This window comes from Bombus huntii, chromosome 3 (assembly GCF_024542735.1).
Source record: "Bombus huntii isolate Logan2020A chromosome 3, iyBomHunt1.1, whole genome shotgun sequence".
NCBI classification, from domain to species: Eukaryota; Metazoa; Arthropoda; class Insecta; order Hymenoptera; family Apidae; genus Bombus; species Bombus huntii.
In genome coordinates this window covers 16,614,036-16,630,786 of record NC_066240.1, presented here as the reverse complement: position 1 = coordinate 16,630,786, position 16,751 = coordinate 16,614,036, and the positions used below count along the sequence as shown (strand labels likewise).

Here is a 16,751-nt window from a genome sequence, read left to right as displayed (position 1 = left end):
GAAGTTCGAACGAAAGTTGAGTTCTCGACCAAGAAGAACCTATATTCGTCAGGATGGTCGATTTAGGATGAGAATATACGAGCTACCGTAAAAGAACGCTAGCTAGTCAAAGATAACGCGATATCGCGAACGTAGCTCGCGTGTTCAACGAGAACATTGTAATAAAACAAGCAAAAGCAAAGAAAAAAGAAAAAGAGAAAAATAGAAGAAAGGGAGGAAGTAAGAAAACGTAATTAAAAAGTAATCTTTTCCACGTGTTTTTACATTCAAAGAGTCGCCCTGTGTGAACTGTTGCTCGGTGAATTGAATAGTTTGTAATACATAATGTATACAGTACGTTAACACGTTAAATATCAATTGTACCGGATTACGGTCCCAAAACGTTACATAGTAATTATTAAACAATAAATTGTATACAATACGAGTAATCGTTAGACTATGTGTATAGATATAAATATAAATATAAATGCAAATATAAATATAAATATAAAAACGAGACACTTTAATATTAATCCGTACGAAATAAAGAAATAAAGATAATTGTTCTTTCAACTTCGTAACGATAACGATCCGTCATTTGTAATATATTTTCGAGGACTCGTTTCAAATGAGAGACAGATGATTTTTCGAGGATTTCAAACCGGGACACGTGTGTGTGCGTCTGATTCTCGGGAGACAAGGATTTAAAAACAAAAAAAGAAAGAAAAGAAAATGACGTTGCGTATAATGTAAGGTATCCGCGTCACGGTGTGGTAAAGTACCGACATTGCGTGCCTGATTCGTTTGGTATTCATTATACCGTGTTCTTGCGTGCAATGAAAGAGGTGAAACCGATACTTACAGTGGATAGTATATTTTTTTGTAAAACATTAGTTAGAGACTTAATGGCGAACTGTTGAGTCGGTTAGTTATGTAAATAATCGAGAGAGAATCAAACGAAACGCGAGATTGTAATGCTGTTAATGGATTATGCGAAAGAAGGTGCATCATTCGTGGTTTTATGTCGACAGTAAATAATAAATTGAAGAAAATTTTGATTTCGGTATGATCGAACGAGATTAAATTGAACTCACATTATTGCAAAGATGAGAGTAAAAGATCTTTATTTGAAATATTATAAAGAGTATTATAAATAGAATAACGTAACGTTATTAGAAGTCTGATAAAAATAGAAATACTTGTTTTACTTTGTTTTGTAAAGATTTCCCCGTATAAGGATATTATACGAAAACGATTGTTTAATAAGATAGGAAATTTATATCGTTATAATTTCTTTGATTTATTACTTACGAGACTCAACGCCGTAACAATTTCCAGCGTTTAATCGTTTTTAATAATCGTTGATAATTATTCGAATATTTTCTCAAACGAAGCGTTTGTTTGGCAATAAATCGCCTATGGAAGATTCACCTAATTGCAGGACGAAATTTTGGTACTGTACCATACTCGATTGTCACATATTTTTACAAATGGAAGAAAATTTCCGGGTGCACCACTCAGTCAGTCATAGTTTTTCCGACGTTTTTTAATGTTACCATTGATGTTAATGCATTTAAGAGTGTCACGGAGTTTATGAAGAGAATTGTGTCGGAGATGTTTAATTTTGTAATAAATTATGAACTTATGTAACTCAGAGAGCCTCAGATTTGCATTATCTTTATTGTTAAAATGTAATATCTAATAAACTTCTGTTATATTCATTACACGATATTTCTTTACTTATGTTACGATCGAACGTTCAAATATTCTATATTTTCCAACGAAAATTAAATTAAAAATACTTTGAATTACACGGAACAGTATATAATTAGCATTTTGTTATTATTTATTATACTTCTGAATGAGTTTCCTCAAGGTTTGAAGATAATGATGAAACACAAAACAAAAGCCTAAATTAGATATCGACGATAAGTATGAGTAAGTTAGATAACGCGTATCAGGAATTCTATATATAATACCAATTAGAAATGTGGATACAATTAATAGAAAAAACGTAACGAGATTAATTTTCAAACTTTTAATTTAGAAAAAAGAATATAATTCTTAAGTTAAGTTCTATATCTCCTAATAAAAATTACAATAAGATTCTATATCTATTTAGTTAATACAAATACGACTATTTAATTTAAATTCCAAACGTCACTAAGCTTTTTCAGTTTCGAAAGAAACTACGAATAAAACTTAAACTAAAAAAGAAAGAAACAGAGAAAAGAAATTCAGCGATCTCTCTCTTACCAAAGTTATATTTACCAAATGTATATCTTACGATTGATCACAATTGATACTTTTTTCGTTAATTATTTGAAGATTTATTTCAAAGGAATCTTTAAACGAAAGAAATATACCTACGAACGTAATATCTTTAGGAATTATTCGAAAAGGAGACGTTGAATTGATTCATAGAGACGCCCTATTCCCATTTGGCGTCGCAGCAGGAAGACTATAGTCGCTTATACTTGTAAATTGCAACATTGACTAAACCCTAAAGACTACAGAACGGCGCCAGAGGTTTTCTCCTCACAAACATCTCGCCGTTCAACACGAATACCGAGATTACTATGCATTCTATCAACTGTTTACTTTCGAAATCATGCGCCTGATAGAAGTCATAAAAGTATCTTAATTCTTTGTCGTGTACCTTGTGAAACCTGGCTGCGGTTACAGCTTCCAAAGATTTACGAAAAATCTGCTTTTTCATCGAGATTAAAGATTACAACAAACGTTATTTAACAGAGATAGGAAAGAAAAAAATTGACAACGATGGATAAGAGATCGAGATTAGATCAAGATGGAAAAACACTAACGAAAGAAAGGATCAATTAGATTCGACGGTGGCCTAAGACCTAACAAACGCGATAAAAATCACGATAACAGCGAATACGGAAGGTAGCTTGGTGGCAAATACGATTGTTTAATCGTGAGTCGAGATAAAACGTCAAGCAATGGCATTTTGTAGACGGAATTCGTCCGTGATCGCGATGAAGACGATCACGCGGGATACATGATCGTTTTGAGTTCAGAGAATTCCTTCAGTATAGAGAATTCGTTTGTCAAGTGTCGAAGAGAAGGAGAGTTGGCGCGATCAGCAACCTAACTAACTTTCTAACTAAATTCCTAACTTCGTTTGAGAAAGAAGAATCGGCCAGGGAGGATCGTCGAACGTAAACAGAGAGTGCACGTTCCTCGCTAATGGCAAGGAGAAAATCGAAGTTCCATAGGTTTCGCAACTGACGAGGATAGAAGGTATTGGTCGTGAAGCGAATTTGCAGGAGAAAAATTTACAGAAGACGAATATGGAACAATTTTAACGGATAGAGTCACCTTGTTAAAGTATTCGGAATTTTGTTGTTGAAGATTTTGTTCGGGTGTTGGGTCGTCGCATAAGCTGTTGTTTCGATTAAATTAGAAAGAAAATTGGAATATTGTCGAAGGAATAATATGAGGATGACAGAGGAAAAGGATCTGAACGAAGTATTGTGCGTGAATAATTTGGTGAAGGTAGTAAATGGCAATGAAAAGCACAACAGTAATCCACTGGAAACGAAAGTGTACAAGAGACGATGGCTGATGTTGGGTTTGTTTATTCTGTACACGGGAATGAGCAACTTTCAGTGGATTCAATATTCTATAATCAGCAACATAGTTAGCAGGTATTTGAACTTGTGTTATTCAGGAATCGAATTATGACAATTTGTACGTGACTAGTTATTTTATACCGTAAATTGTTTCATTACTGGTAATCTTTGTTTGGTAATAATGTTCGATATATCGAATAATACTTATATGAATAAATAGATTCACTCAGAAATATATATTTACTCGTTGAAATATTGTATTAGCATTTATTGAGATATTTATTGATAAATGCTGCTAATTTTTCGAGCAACACGTACGTTCAAAGACAGTGATAATCAATTTTGTAAATGCCTCAAATCTTGTTTATTTGAAAATCTCAAAAAATGCAAACAGACCACATACGAGAAATATAAATACAAACACGGTGGAATGACTTCTTGTTTTTTGCGAATCAGAAGACAAAGATAACATTAATTCCGACAATTGCGTTGATTATTCCAAAACATGTGAAAATATCTGTGAATCATCGTTGAATTTACATTCTGAAATCATCGGTATAATAATAATTTTAAATTACTTTTCGGTTGAATTTTTAAAAAACTCATTGAATTATAAGTAATATATAATAAGAGAAAAATTGAAAATTTTTTAGAATTCAATGAACTATAATTACAAGTAATACTCGTGAGAAGGAATATTAGACATTTGAATAAACACGTTTCTCAGGTACTATGGCGTTTCTTCATTGACTGTCGATTGGACAGCAATGACGTTCATGGGCTATTACGTGATTTTCATTTTTCCTGCTACATATATGGTGGATCGAGTCGGATTTAGATGGACTAACATTATAGGCTGCGGTGCTACCTGTCTTGGTTCGTGGATCAAAGTTTTGTCCGTCAGTCCTGACAGATTTTACGTCACCTTCATTGGACAGTCTCTAGTTGCTTCTACACAGGTTAGAAATCAATTCCTCGTTTTTTATTTGTCTCCATTAATGGTAATTTAATTCTCGATCGACATGCCAACGAATAAAAATAGGCTCATAAAAATGTGGATTGAAATACTTAATTTTAAAATATTGGCGGTGTTATTTAGTATTCTATACTTTATAGGAGATAAATCATTGTGTAAAATATAGAACGCTAAATAAAACGAGATACTTCAAAAATATTCCAATTCATTGATGCCACAATTCAGAATTTAAATGTTTGCTACTATGAAACTGAATTGAATTTTTCAATTTTTCAAGTAAATAAAAATCAATAAAGATTGATAAAAGCAATGAGAAATTTATTAATATTGAATTTGTTTGCAAAAATATGTTTTCAAGCCGTCCTCGAATTCGAAAGGTTCGAAGCTAAGAACTTTGCTCACGCGTCGCTGTAAGTAGTATGGTACGGTTCGTGTCAGACTGATCCAGTTAAAAGTTGTATAAAACAAAATAAGCGATGCAATAAATCAATCCTAATCAACGGGCATAGTACACAACTTGGAACGCGATCGATTATACTTACGGCAATTATTATTATTTCGCACACACTATAATCTGTCTACACCTGTAATTTTCGACCAAAATAATTAAAAACAGGTTTTCACATTGTCGGAAGATTATATTTACAAATTTGACGACGTTGCGTTTGTGAAAATCGCGTGAGTTATAAACTCAGGTACGTGAAGCAAATTCTGAAAACGTGTCATAAATTTTTGCTAATGCAAGGCATTACAAGTCTAGTCGAACTTTATGTACCAGGCCTTAACCCCGAAACACTATCTCGTAGAAAGATTTATGCTCGTTCAGTGACTGCATTTCAAGCTTAATGAAACCTTTGTAATTTGTAACTTCTGTTTCGGAATACATTGTAATTTCAATGTCTACAGAAATCTTGTTCTCGTTCAAAAAAAAAAAAAAAAAAAAAAAAACAAAATGGAAAAGGAAAATCCAGTTCGAGTTTCGAAATTCTATGGAAGAATACAACTTACAATTTTATCATTTTGAACAGAACAAAACTTGTTTATAAAAGTATCGTAAGAATTTTTGTCTGTGTGTCTATGCTGTAATTATGACTTTTAAAACTTTGCTGGCCCGTATTATATTACTGAAATAACAGTTTTTCAAATGAAACTTAAATAATTATTAAAATTACTTTTAACAATTTAAAATGTTTTCTGGGAAATGATTCTTTTACAAAAATATAATAAACAAATAACAGTATTTCACAATAATCCATATAAAATATAGAATACAACGTAACAACTACATCTGACAATTGAATATTTTTCAACTACAACTTAAAAATTTGTAGTACTTTAATAATATATAATATAATTTTATATCGCATTTTTTTCGTATCAGACGATAATTCTAACATTACCTGGACGTCTGGCAGCGCAATGGTTTGCCGCCAATGAACTTTCCACAGCTACGTCATTAAGCATTTTTGGTACCCAGATGGGGATAGCCTTAAGTTTCTTAATTACACCGATAATCGTGAAGAATCATGAAAATCTCGACGATATTGGCACGAGCTTGTCGCACCTTTTCTGGACCGTAGCTATCATCATGACGATTGCGTTCATATTAGTTATAACGTGTAAGCAATTTCTTGTCACTTTTCAATGAACATTAATAAAATTTAGTAACAATTCCTAAGTATATCGTGAATTAAAGAATTTTTTTTAAATCAGAAAAAATTGTTGAAAGTAATATACACAAAGGAAAATTGCAAAAAATCGAAAATTATATTTAACAATTTAATTACTAAATATTATATTGTTCAGTCTGGAACATCTGATATCTAAAAAAAAATATTACTTCATACAGTATTCGAGGACGATCCAAAATTACCGCCGAGCAAAACACGGGCTCTACAAAAGTTAAATCGAATGGAACTTGAAGAAAATATTATGCAACCCATTAAGAGATTGTTCAGAAACAAAAGTTACTTGATTCTCTGCAATTCGTACGGTTTGAGCATCGGTGTGTTGAACGTCGTAGGAACGTTACTAAATCAAATATATCTTGCACACTTCGAGGTGAGCTGATCAACAAAGAAATTATTTCCCATAGATATTTCTAATTTTTCGATTTCAGGAAATTCGAATTCTAGGGAGAACCTGAATATGCTCACGTTACACACGTCGATTATACAGGTCTAATTATGAAACGTTGAACATTTTGCAGCACGGTGAGGAAGACGCGGGTAAAATCGGTTTGGCCATGATCATTACAGGAATGATAGGTGCTGTCACTTTTGGAGTGATTCTCGATAAGACACATAAATACAAGTAAGAAAATTTTATTCAAATTTCTTCGTCTATCTTTCGAAGATTATCACGTAAATTCTCCCTCTATCTTCGCAGCTCTATTTTCTTTTGCATGAATTTTATTCTATTGTTTCTATCTTTGACGCTTATTAGCAAACAGAAATTACCGTGTCAGATGATCCATCTTTTTCATTTAACTCATCTGCTATAATTCAGTTTTTAGTAATTCAACAGTTCAAGCTCTAACACTTTCGTGATTGAGTACATTTTGATTGTTGGCGAGAATTTCGTTATCGATTATTAAGAACGAGAAATAGCAATTTTCTTTCGGAAAAGATAATATGCACAGGAGCGTGTAAGCGTGAAAAAATTAGTATGCCAGTAAGTTAAATTTCAGATAATAAACTGAAAGATCATTGAAAGACAAAACGATAAAAGCAAAGAAAATTCTTCGAGATCGTTTAATTTTTTAATCCAATGGCATTTTCTATAATTTATCTTAATTGAAACTCTATCGCCAAGATACAATATCGGATTATAAACGATTTTTTTCGAGATATAAAAAATATTCTGCGTATCATATAGAAGAATATAAGTGTGCCTGAATGCGTGTGTATATGTGTATCCAACAGAATTCGCTATTTCTAAATCCAACATAGTACTCTAAATGTATTCATTTTGTGAAAAATGGATCAACCTGGACAGTGTTAAATCAAATTCCTGATATATCGTACGTTTCTGTCGGTGTTCATATTTTTTAACATGTACCTCGCCAACGCGTGTCTCTCTTTTTTTAATATTTTATAACAAAACTGGACATATGTACTTTCAGGGAAACAACCGTAATCGTGTATTTTCTCGCACTGTGTGGACAGCTATTCTTTTCTACGTTCATGTGGCTCGAAATGAAATGGATGGTATACCTATCGGCTATTTTTCTCGGGTACTGTATACACGTGCACACACCACGTTTTATTAACATCAGATCATTTCAATTAACAACTTCATGTTCAAATACCTATAGAAAACTACGTCGTTAATCGCGTCGTTAATTACCTTGTTAATTACTTTACGCAAAAATACAAAGTTCCTTCGATCTTTCAGTTATCTCGTAATCGATGAAATGAAGCATAGTTCAACCTCGTTCGATTTATTTAACTACAGGAGGATATTACCGGTTTCTTGCTTATCGTATTGAAGCTTCTCAACTTGCAAAATAAATAAATTCGAATTAAAATATGCTAGGATGTTATAAAATGTCGTCCCTCTGATTATCAAAAAATTATCTCACGTCTGTCAGAAATGAAAAATTTTGTCATACTTTGCCATAACTCCTGAATCGTTGTTACCGCGTCAAAATTCGTAGCACCGACCATCGTTCAAATTTTCTTTCACCTTTCTCTATTTCTTTTTTTTTTATTAAAAATCGACTATAACGACAGAATTGAGTAAAAATCAGAATACGTCAGTCATCTGTCTGATCATCATCGAAATATACGACAGGAATATCAAATTCTTTTTCACACTTTCTTTACTTGAACTATGGCTTTTACGGCATTACCATAAATTGTGACAGTGATCGTCATCGAAATTTTCTTCCACGATTCACCGTGCAACTCATTCACTCGAAATTGATTCTAGTGCAACTCTAAAGTGCAATTACCTACTTTCTGTAGGTACTTCCTAGTCGGTTACGTAGCCTTAGGATACGAAATGTGCGCGGAATACACGTACCCAGAGTCCGAGGAGATAACGGCGGGAATTTTGAACGTGGCTAATAACGTTTACGGAATTGTTCTCATTCTGATAATGGGCCGATTGCTGGAAGTATACGGGGATATTCCGGTGCACGTGGGACTTTGTACGGCGCTGCTCGTCGGTTTCATCATGACCGTGTTGACGAAGGACGTGCAAAGGCGTCAGGATGCCAGAAAGGGCGTGCATTACGTAGGAGTTAAACAAAGTGAGAAAAACAACGAGTGCAATGGACGCGAGAAACAATAATTGGATCGTAATGATTTCTAATATCGACGTAAATTTACATTTAATCCTTTCCTGGATTATTCTCGTGTAATATGTATAGTTCTGTTTTCCTACGTTTCTATATACAGACAACACCGAGACGTAGACGTGTCAAGAGATGCTCGAGTGAGATATGTTTTGTGAATTAATGCGTGATTGTACGGAAATTTGAAGAGGAGATAAGATAATAAACTATAATTAGCAATTATAAGTGACTGTATCGAAAGAAAGCAGCAGTGAGTAAGAAGATAAAAATTCAAATAAATAATAATAAACACGAACGAATGTACTACAGTAGTAGATGGTCTTAATCTAATTTAATTCGTGTATCGAAATAAACTTCCGATTATAAACAAAATTTAGGGTGTATAGAATATTAATTTAAAATAATTTGTACTATAAAGTAATTTATTATTGATCCTGATAATAAAAAACAACGGAGCGGTCTGATAACACAAATATTTGTTCGATTTATATTCTGAATTCAATTTTAATTCCATACTCCATATTCATCGGAGGAAATACAAACACGATAAACCTACGATTAAAAAAAATACTACGAGAATCCGTTCTAATTGATCCGTGAATCGTCGCAAAAAGACGCTCGGTGCTAGAAATGAAATTGTTTAATCTTCTGCAGACAGCGTTTGCAGTGGACTGAAATTTAATAAACGTCTGCTGGTCTGCCGAAGAACGCTAAACATTTTTCAATTTAAATTTACATCGCCGCGGATTTACATTGCCGCGCGAATGTCTTTAAGATTAGGATGCTTCCTTGTTTTGGCAAACTTTAATTGTATGATAGAAATTGTTTAAATCGTACAACTTTATTCCTGTTTATCCTATTACGTGCATTTAAAAACATATGTTCAATATCGAGCGAGTTCATTAAAGCAGACTTTTTAGAATAAAAATAAAAATACAAAAGAATGAATCCAGGTCGTTCGATATTAATATGTACTATTGAAAAACTTCTAGAATAAACTGGACGAAAAAATAGAAAAAGTATCGAATAATCTCAGCTATATCCACTTCCTATTTAGAATTTTCATTGAATGTATTAATTAGATTTGCGTGTATTACTGTTTATCGTTTATTTATCAACCCAACTGTTCGAACCAAAGGATAACCGCGAACGTTGCTAAAAATCACAGAATAAAATATTGTTTTGCAATCATTCTTCTATGAAAATAATAAACTAAAATACATAGAATAAGCCATTCTCACAGGGGAAACATATATCATACGCTGATAAAGTCTGCATCGTTCACAAAACACTTTCCGGAGTAAATAACAAGTAATATAATAAATAACAAACAACCAACGGATTAGAAAAGTGGAAATTTAAAGAAGAAATTTCTCGATACGAAGGAAGAAAACGAATGGATTGGCGAAGAGACAGGTACGAAGAGGCTGGACTTTTATCGACAAGGAATATTCATTCTTGTTTTCAGGTAAAAGGCACCAGGGACCAGGCCTGAGTGTGTAGTGTGCACTGCGTCTGACAAGTGACATGACGCGTGCACCACTTGTTACTCGACCAGAATACTTGATATACTCGATCAGAGAACAAAAGTACCCAATGCGGAGTATTATATTTTGCGCTTTCGATCAAACTGGCACTTCTATCTGTCGGGCGCAGAACGTTACGTAGATTTCATCTTGACGCTCGGGCTAGACATTATTCATTCTTCGTTTATTTTTACTATGGCCGCGCGAAGAATTATCGAGATCCAGCGAGAAAAGAAGGACATCTTCTATCGCGAATCAATATTATCGTTCCGAAAATATTTTTACGACCGATACCATGCAATTTACCTTCGAGTAAATGTATAAGATTTTTCACGAATATTTACTTACTTATTATTGAATAAATAAATATTTAACTTGCAAGTACAGTATATTCCTTCTTTTTCAATTTATTTATTTGGAGTTGAATCCACCTCTGAGGATCGTTAGCGACTACAGTTGTACGCAATTGCGTTTCATAGGCTTCTATGAAGATCGACGAAATTTCGTACTAATATTACGGCGATCGATATCTTTGAAATATTTAAAACAGTAACAAAAACGTATATTTAATCCGAAAACCAAATGAAAAGACAATTTAATAACACAAAACTGATTAACAGCGTATTGAGCTATCCTCCGATAGAAAATGGAAAACACTTAAATTTCACTTGAAGAATTTATCGAGATATATTTGATACGTGACTATGGTTTATTTATTTAAACGACGAACAACGATTTCGAAATTAGTTTCTATAAACGGATCGTCATTCTGTATAAATTCTAATTACGATGGTGAAACAACATTCTGTTGGAATCGAGTTTCGGTGTTCGTTAAAATGACGAAAGGTGAATATTGCAAAATTCCATACAGGGAAACTGAGATCATCGTTGCAACATTCAAACAGGAAACATTCCCATTTAATTCGACGCAGATAAAATATCGTCGTTAGTATAATGAAGTAGAACCTGCATACACTTTTTCTGCGAATCTATTCGAAAAGACTAACCTAACGTAACGAACATTGTGATAAATAATACAAGTTGTACCTTAAATATCTTTTTACTGTTCCACATTAACGTAACATATGGTTCCCTTTTAATTAAACTGCTGATGAAAGTAATTAATTATAGCACTGAATTTCACGACTTTTCGATATACCGCCCATGAATTAACATTAATAAATCTAGGGAAATTCGCGAACAGATTCATGTAAATACTATAAAAGCAAACGCATGGAAATTAATAAAACTTCCATTTTTACAGAACTGACGGAACAAAATAAAAATAGTTTCACAATTGGAATGAAAGCTTATAGGATACTTATAGGATACTTTGCCTTGCATATTTTGTATGTTACGTTCATTCTCTACGTTTTCATACATTGAAATTTCCCGTAAACGAATAAAAGTGCGCAATCCAGTTAACTTTAAGGTGCAGGTTAAATTTAAGATGTTGGTTCGGTTTAATGTGCCAAGATCCACGGTACTGAAACTGACACTATCATATTAAATAATTATCAAAGGTAACCTGTTAACGGGTTAAAAAATTGTTAATCGTTCGTTATAAAAGTTTGATCCTCGATGTTGATTTTTTTATGTCTCGACAATTAGACACAATTTTCCGAAATGATCGGATATTATAGGAAGAGGTCGTAAAGTCTTTCGCTCTCTTCTAAGCAGACGGCAGCCGATGTCAAACACATCCGCTGAAAAAGATATTGATCTATTGACAGCACAAACGCGTTCAAATAGGAGAGTCGGGCCTCCGCCGTATCCGTCGAGATTGCGATTATCACAAAGGGACTTATGGATTATCGATAACGGGCGAGAATGAAAAGCGGAAACGACAGGTCACCACAAATGGACTCGAGTGGACGCGATTGGAAGGTAGATCGATAGATTCCATTTAATTCATTTGAGCACGGCGCTTCGTCAACGAAGATAAATGGAAAATTTCGTATAAATATTCTATCCTAGTCTACGAAGCAGCTCGTGAATATTGGCTCGTTCATTTGCTTCCACGTAACATGGCTAATAACCACCATCGTATATCTAGATCTCTTCGAGGTGTACGATAAAAATTTACTTTCTACTAGAACGTGATTTTTACTTTTCATTTGTTGATGTTTAATTCTTCCACTGGCGAGCAGTTTATCGAAATGTACTTGGTCGCGAAATGAAAGGAAGATGAGAAACTCGAGAAAAAATCTTATCGAAAATTGCCCGATCGACCTAACAAAAATATTCCAAAATCCTTTGGTAAAACGCACGAAAAATACGAAACATACGAGAAATATAAAGCCAGAGAGAGTAGAAAATAAATCCGTCAGTTCTGCAAGCGACTCGCTAGCCTCGAGACTAGTTAACTGGAAAGAATTACCGGAACGCTAGCGAAAACCCTGCTGTCTGGCTACTATAGAAAAGTCGAACTTATTCTCTGGATGTTGCACACAGGATTCTTCGCAGGCATCGGGCAGCCGGCAGGTTCTAAGCGATCCGCAGCCGGAATCCAGATCGGAATCGGGTGAGCTTCACTGTCAATCCGATAATTAACTTGCATGCCACGTTTTTCGAGCGGCGAGTCCGATCGAATTCGTACGCGTAAGAGCACCGGGACGACGTCCGACCTGATCTTGCGAATTCATAATGGATCCCGCATTCCGAGCACGTGTACCGCTCACGTAAGCCGTGACAAAATTATGTACTACAACGGCTGCTTTCGCCGGTGCGTTTTAAATCGATCCCGGCTGGACCAAGGAGGAAATTACCTATCGCTGAGATACTCACGCTTCGTACCGAAACTTCGTACAGAATAGCGATAACCGTTTTACAAATAACAGTGTGTTCTGTGAATATAATAGTTCTATGATGGGAGAGGAACGTTGGTTTCCAAAGATTTACACAGTGTCCCGTGAGAATATTTGAACGCTTTCCACAGAATGTTTTTGAGTATGACTAAAAGAAGTATTTGCATACTATTATTTATCATGACGCTTGCATACTAATTAGTTAGGTTCAAGTATATTAAATTTCATATCATTTAGTAGTACTTTCATATTACTTCATTATATTGTAATAGATTTGAAACTCCGCTCTATAAGTATGCTTACAACGTTATCATTAAAACTATGCATACGAGGATTAATTTTAATCTATTTGATTTACTTTGCATTTCTTTCTTTTTTTTTTTTTTATTAACTCTGCATTTTGAGTTTAAACGCGTAGAGATAGTAAAATACCTTCTTTTTTCTTTTAGTTTGTGTACAGAGTAAAAATAAAATGAAACGGAATATAAAGGAATAAGATAAAAATTAGGGGAGATTTAAGTAGAATTAAAGAGATTCTAATCTATTTTCCAAGAATATTCCAGAATCATAACTTTCTAATAACATGTTAATATCGTCATTGTTTAAAACACATATCTATCACCCATCGTCGACTAAGTAAATTCGTTGAAATCTACAAGAAATTGGCAAAAAGCATCGCAAGAAAGTCATGTAGCCATCGTGATACTTCTTACGAATGAATGACCATTCATGACACGTAATATAGGTCTGGCGTATAGTTACGAAACGGTGAGCAATAACCAATGAAATCGTTTCGTATTCACGGTACTTGGACGCCATCTCATAAACGTGTGGTCGCATATAAAGACGGATGAAAGACACGGGCAAAAGCCAGTCAAAATTTTCCAAGTGGAGTTAACAGTGTTTTTGGCCAGCAATAATGTGGAGAACGGTAACGAGACAATGGATTTATTATGCACGCGAGGAACGATTAACCATTAATCGTACTTTGATCTCATTGAACGTTCGAGCCGATCGCGTATTTACACTTCGCGTCATTAATCCTTTACAACAACGCGGTGACTTGACATTTGCATATCGATTAACCATATACGTATTTTTGAAGTTCTTTTTTATAATTTATAGCTTTGTCATTGTGCCATCTATTCGTCGACAGTGATTAATAATTTCGGAATTATTACTTTTATTGGGATGGAAAAGCGTAGGAAATCGTAATCTGTTGTCATGTGAATACAGAAACAATCAAGTTGTAAAGGAAATTAATTGAACGAAGCGATTTTTATGAGGTGGTAAAGTAACACTTTTGTAATATTTTTTATAATTCAGCTAAATATTTCTCTTTTCTTTTGAAAGAATAAAATCAATATAACAGTGGGTTTATTTCGATCCAAAGAAATGGAAGAGTACGATCGTTTAGATTTTCCCTGACGAATTTTCCAATTCGATTATATTGATCGAAATCGAGTATAAATAATATAAAAAAATAAATAAATTTTATACTTTCGATAGAACGTACGTAATTCTGATAAGAAGAGAGTAATCTTCTGAATATTTTTATAATTCTCAGAACACACCGGTTTTTACGCTGTAACATTAAATCTCTGCCTTAACAGCAATACAAAAGTTTTTACGGACAAGATGATCTTTATTTATGAGCAAACTGAAATATGCTGTTTTATATACGCATACATAAATCAATAGTACTCTTCGATTCGAAAACTGAATGTATGAATACATAAATTTATAAAACCTATAAATTGAAATATAAAATATGAACTCGGTGGAACTCGATAAAAACGTCTTATTAAGATCATTGAGAAAAGAGGACCTAATTAATTTACATTACACTGTTCGTTAAAAAAATAATAGTTTAAAGCTTTAACAAGTCGTAACGATTATTGAGAGGAATGGAAAGTGCAAAGTAAAACTAAAATTAATTTTTTCAATAAGCAACGAATATCTATTATACTAATATAAAAAAATATCACAATAAATCACACACTTCCATTCTCGCTTTTATAGTTACGAACAAACTAATCGAAACCGTTGAATCGAATAATAAATTCGTGTCACATTTTATATTCGCTAAACAAATCCAGATACATATACCTTAACATTTCACAAAAAAAAGCTCTATCATTCTGCAAAATGTTATGAAAATACATACATCAGCGAAAGAAGGACAAACTTATTGCTCGATGCAATATTTTCGCAAACATTAAAACATCCGCGCAGGCCAGGAAAAACTATCTACCGACTCTGCAACCTTTTATTTCTCCTAATCATGGAACACTGGAGGCACCCCAATCAATTTAGACAATCACGATCGAACGAAACCATCGTTCCAAACTCGTTTGGTGATAACAATGGCCGTCTGCCAGTAACGTTTCCTTCGTTCCGTATTTCAGAACGCGGCCACCGAAAGGACAGCAGGAAAAGCACGCGACAGCTAAGCCATTAATTGCTTTTCCATTTTCCAGCTGACCCTCGTGCTTCTCTGTATCGGACTAGCAACGTCAGATTTATCGCCATATAAACCAAGGGGATGGCGTCCTAATGGTCAACGCTTTAATCCCACCAACAATCGATTGCATGCGTATTACGGGCCCCCTGGATTACCAGCCTATGAACCTCCGTACTCGACAAGCCACCCCCCAATTTTCACCACCACCACCACCACTACCACCACCGTACCGCCGACAACAACCACGACGACGATGAAAACCACAACGACCCCGCGAACCAGAGAGCCAACGACGCCCTCTACCATTCCGGAGGAAGATTTCGATACGAATCCAGCTCTGGCCATCGCTAATTCCTTCGCCTTTAATCGACCTGTTTACATCTACAATACATTCCCCTTCTTACCTGGGCACGTATTGGTCAAATGAATGATTACGTAGCATCGTTTGTAACTTATCAGTGGATTGTTCTACGATAACGAGAATGACGAATGTACGAGTTGTTGGTTCGCTGTATAGTACAATAGAGTAACACTGTTGAGAAGCGTACATTTGTCCGGCAATAGATTTGAAATGGAAAATTATTGTTAATAATTAGTTACTCGATCATTCAACAATGAAAGTATTCGTTTTCCACCATTTAAAGAGGCAACGAACAATTTTTCAGAACTCTGACGTTGTTATTAAAAATAGCGTGACTTTGTAGTTTTTTATTGGACGATTATGACGCTACTGTCCTAATAAGTGGTTCACTTTTAAAGTCGATTTCTGCGGATATCTCAATTTGCAATTTGACTCCTCTGACGAACCGATCGCAAGATCACAACAAGAACACATTCGAGGAATTATTATCTTATATGTATACATTAATATTCCGCTTGCTTTTTTCATATCAAATGATTAGATAGTTGTGAAACATCGTAGGTAATAATAAAATTAAAACAAGGTGTAGATCGTAGACTATGGGAAGTGTTATTCCTAATGGTTAGAGATAAGAATATTGTTTTGGGCGATCGTAGTAGTAAACGTAGGTTGGTGCATATAAACTATTATTCCTTTTTTATACTGGATTTTAAGTTAAATGGGATGTAAGCTTTTTTTATTC

At 34.2% G+C, this 16,751-nt stretch overlaps 2 protein-coding genes across 4 annotated transcripts in view; both read left to right on the top strand.

Annotated features, from left to right (window-relative positions):
• Positions 1-1,703, top strand: part of LOC126864106 (hemicentin-1) — a 434,856-nt gene extending 433,153 nt beyond the window's left edge. For all 3 annotated transcript variants that reach the window (XM_050615075.1, XM_050615073.1, XM_050615076.1), the window contains one exon: positions 5-1,703. The gene's annotated coding sequence lies outside the window, so the exon portion shown is untranslated. The remainder of the gene's footprint in view (positions 1-4) is intronic.
• Positions 1,704-1,856: 153 nt separating this feature from the next.
• Positions 1,857-10,842, top strand: LOC126864111 (feline leukemia virus subgroup C receptor-related protein 2-like). The gene is made up of 7 exons (XM_050615089.1): positions 1,857-3,650; positions 4,303-4,534; positions 5,933-6,170; positions 6,401-6,612; positions 6,761-6,864; positions 7,676-7,786; positions 8,520-10,842. The coding sequence occupies exons 1-7, from the start codon at positions 3,439-3,441 to the stop codon at positions 8,845-8,847; spliced, it is 1,437 nt and encodes a 478-aa protein (XP_050471046.1). The 5' UTR covers positions 1,857-3,438; the 3' UTR covers positions 8,848-10,842.
• Positions 10,843-16,751: the final 5,909 nt, after the last annotated feature.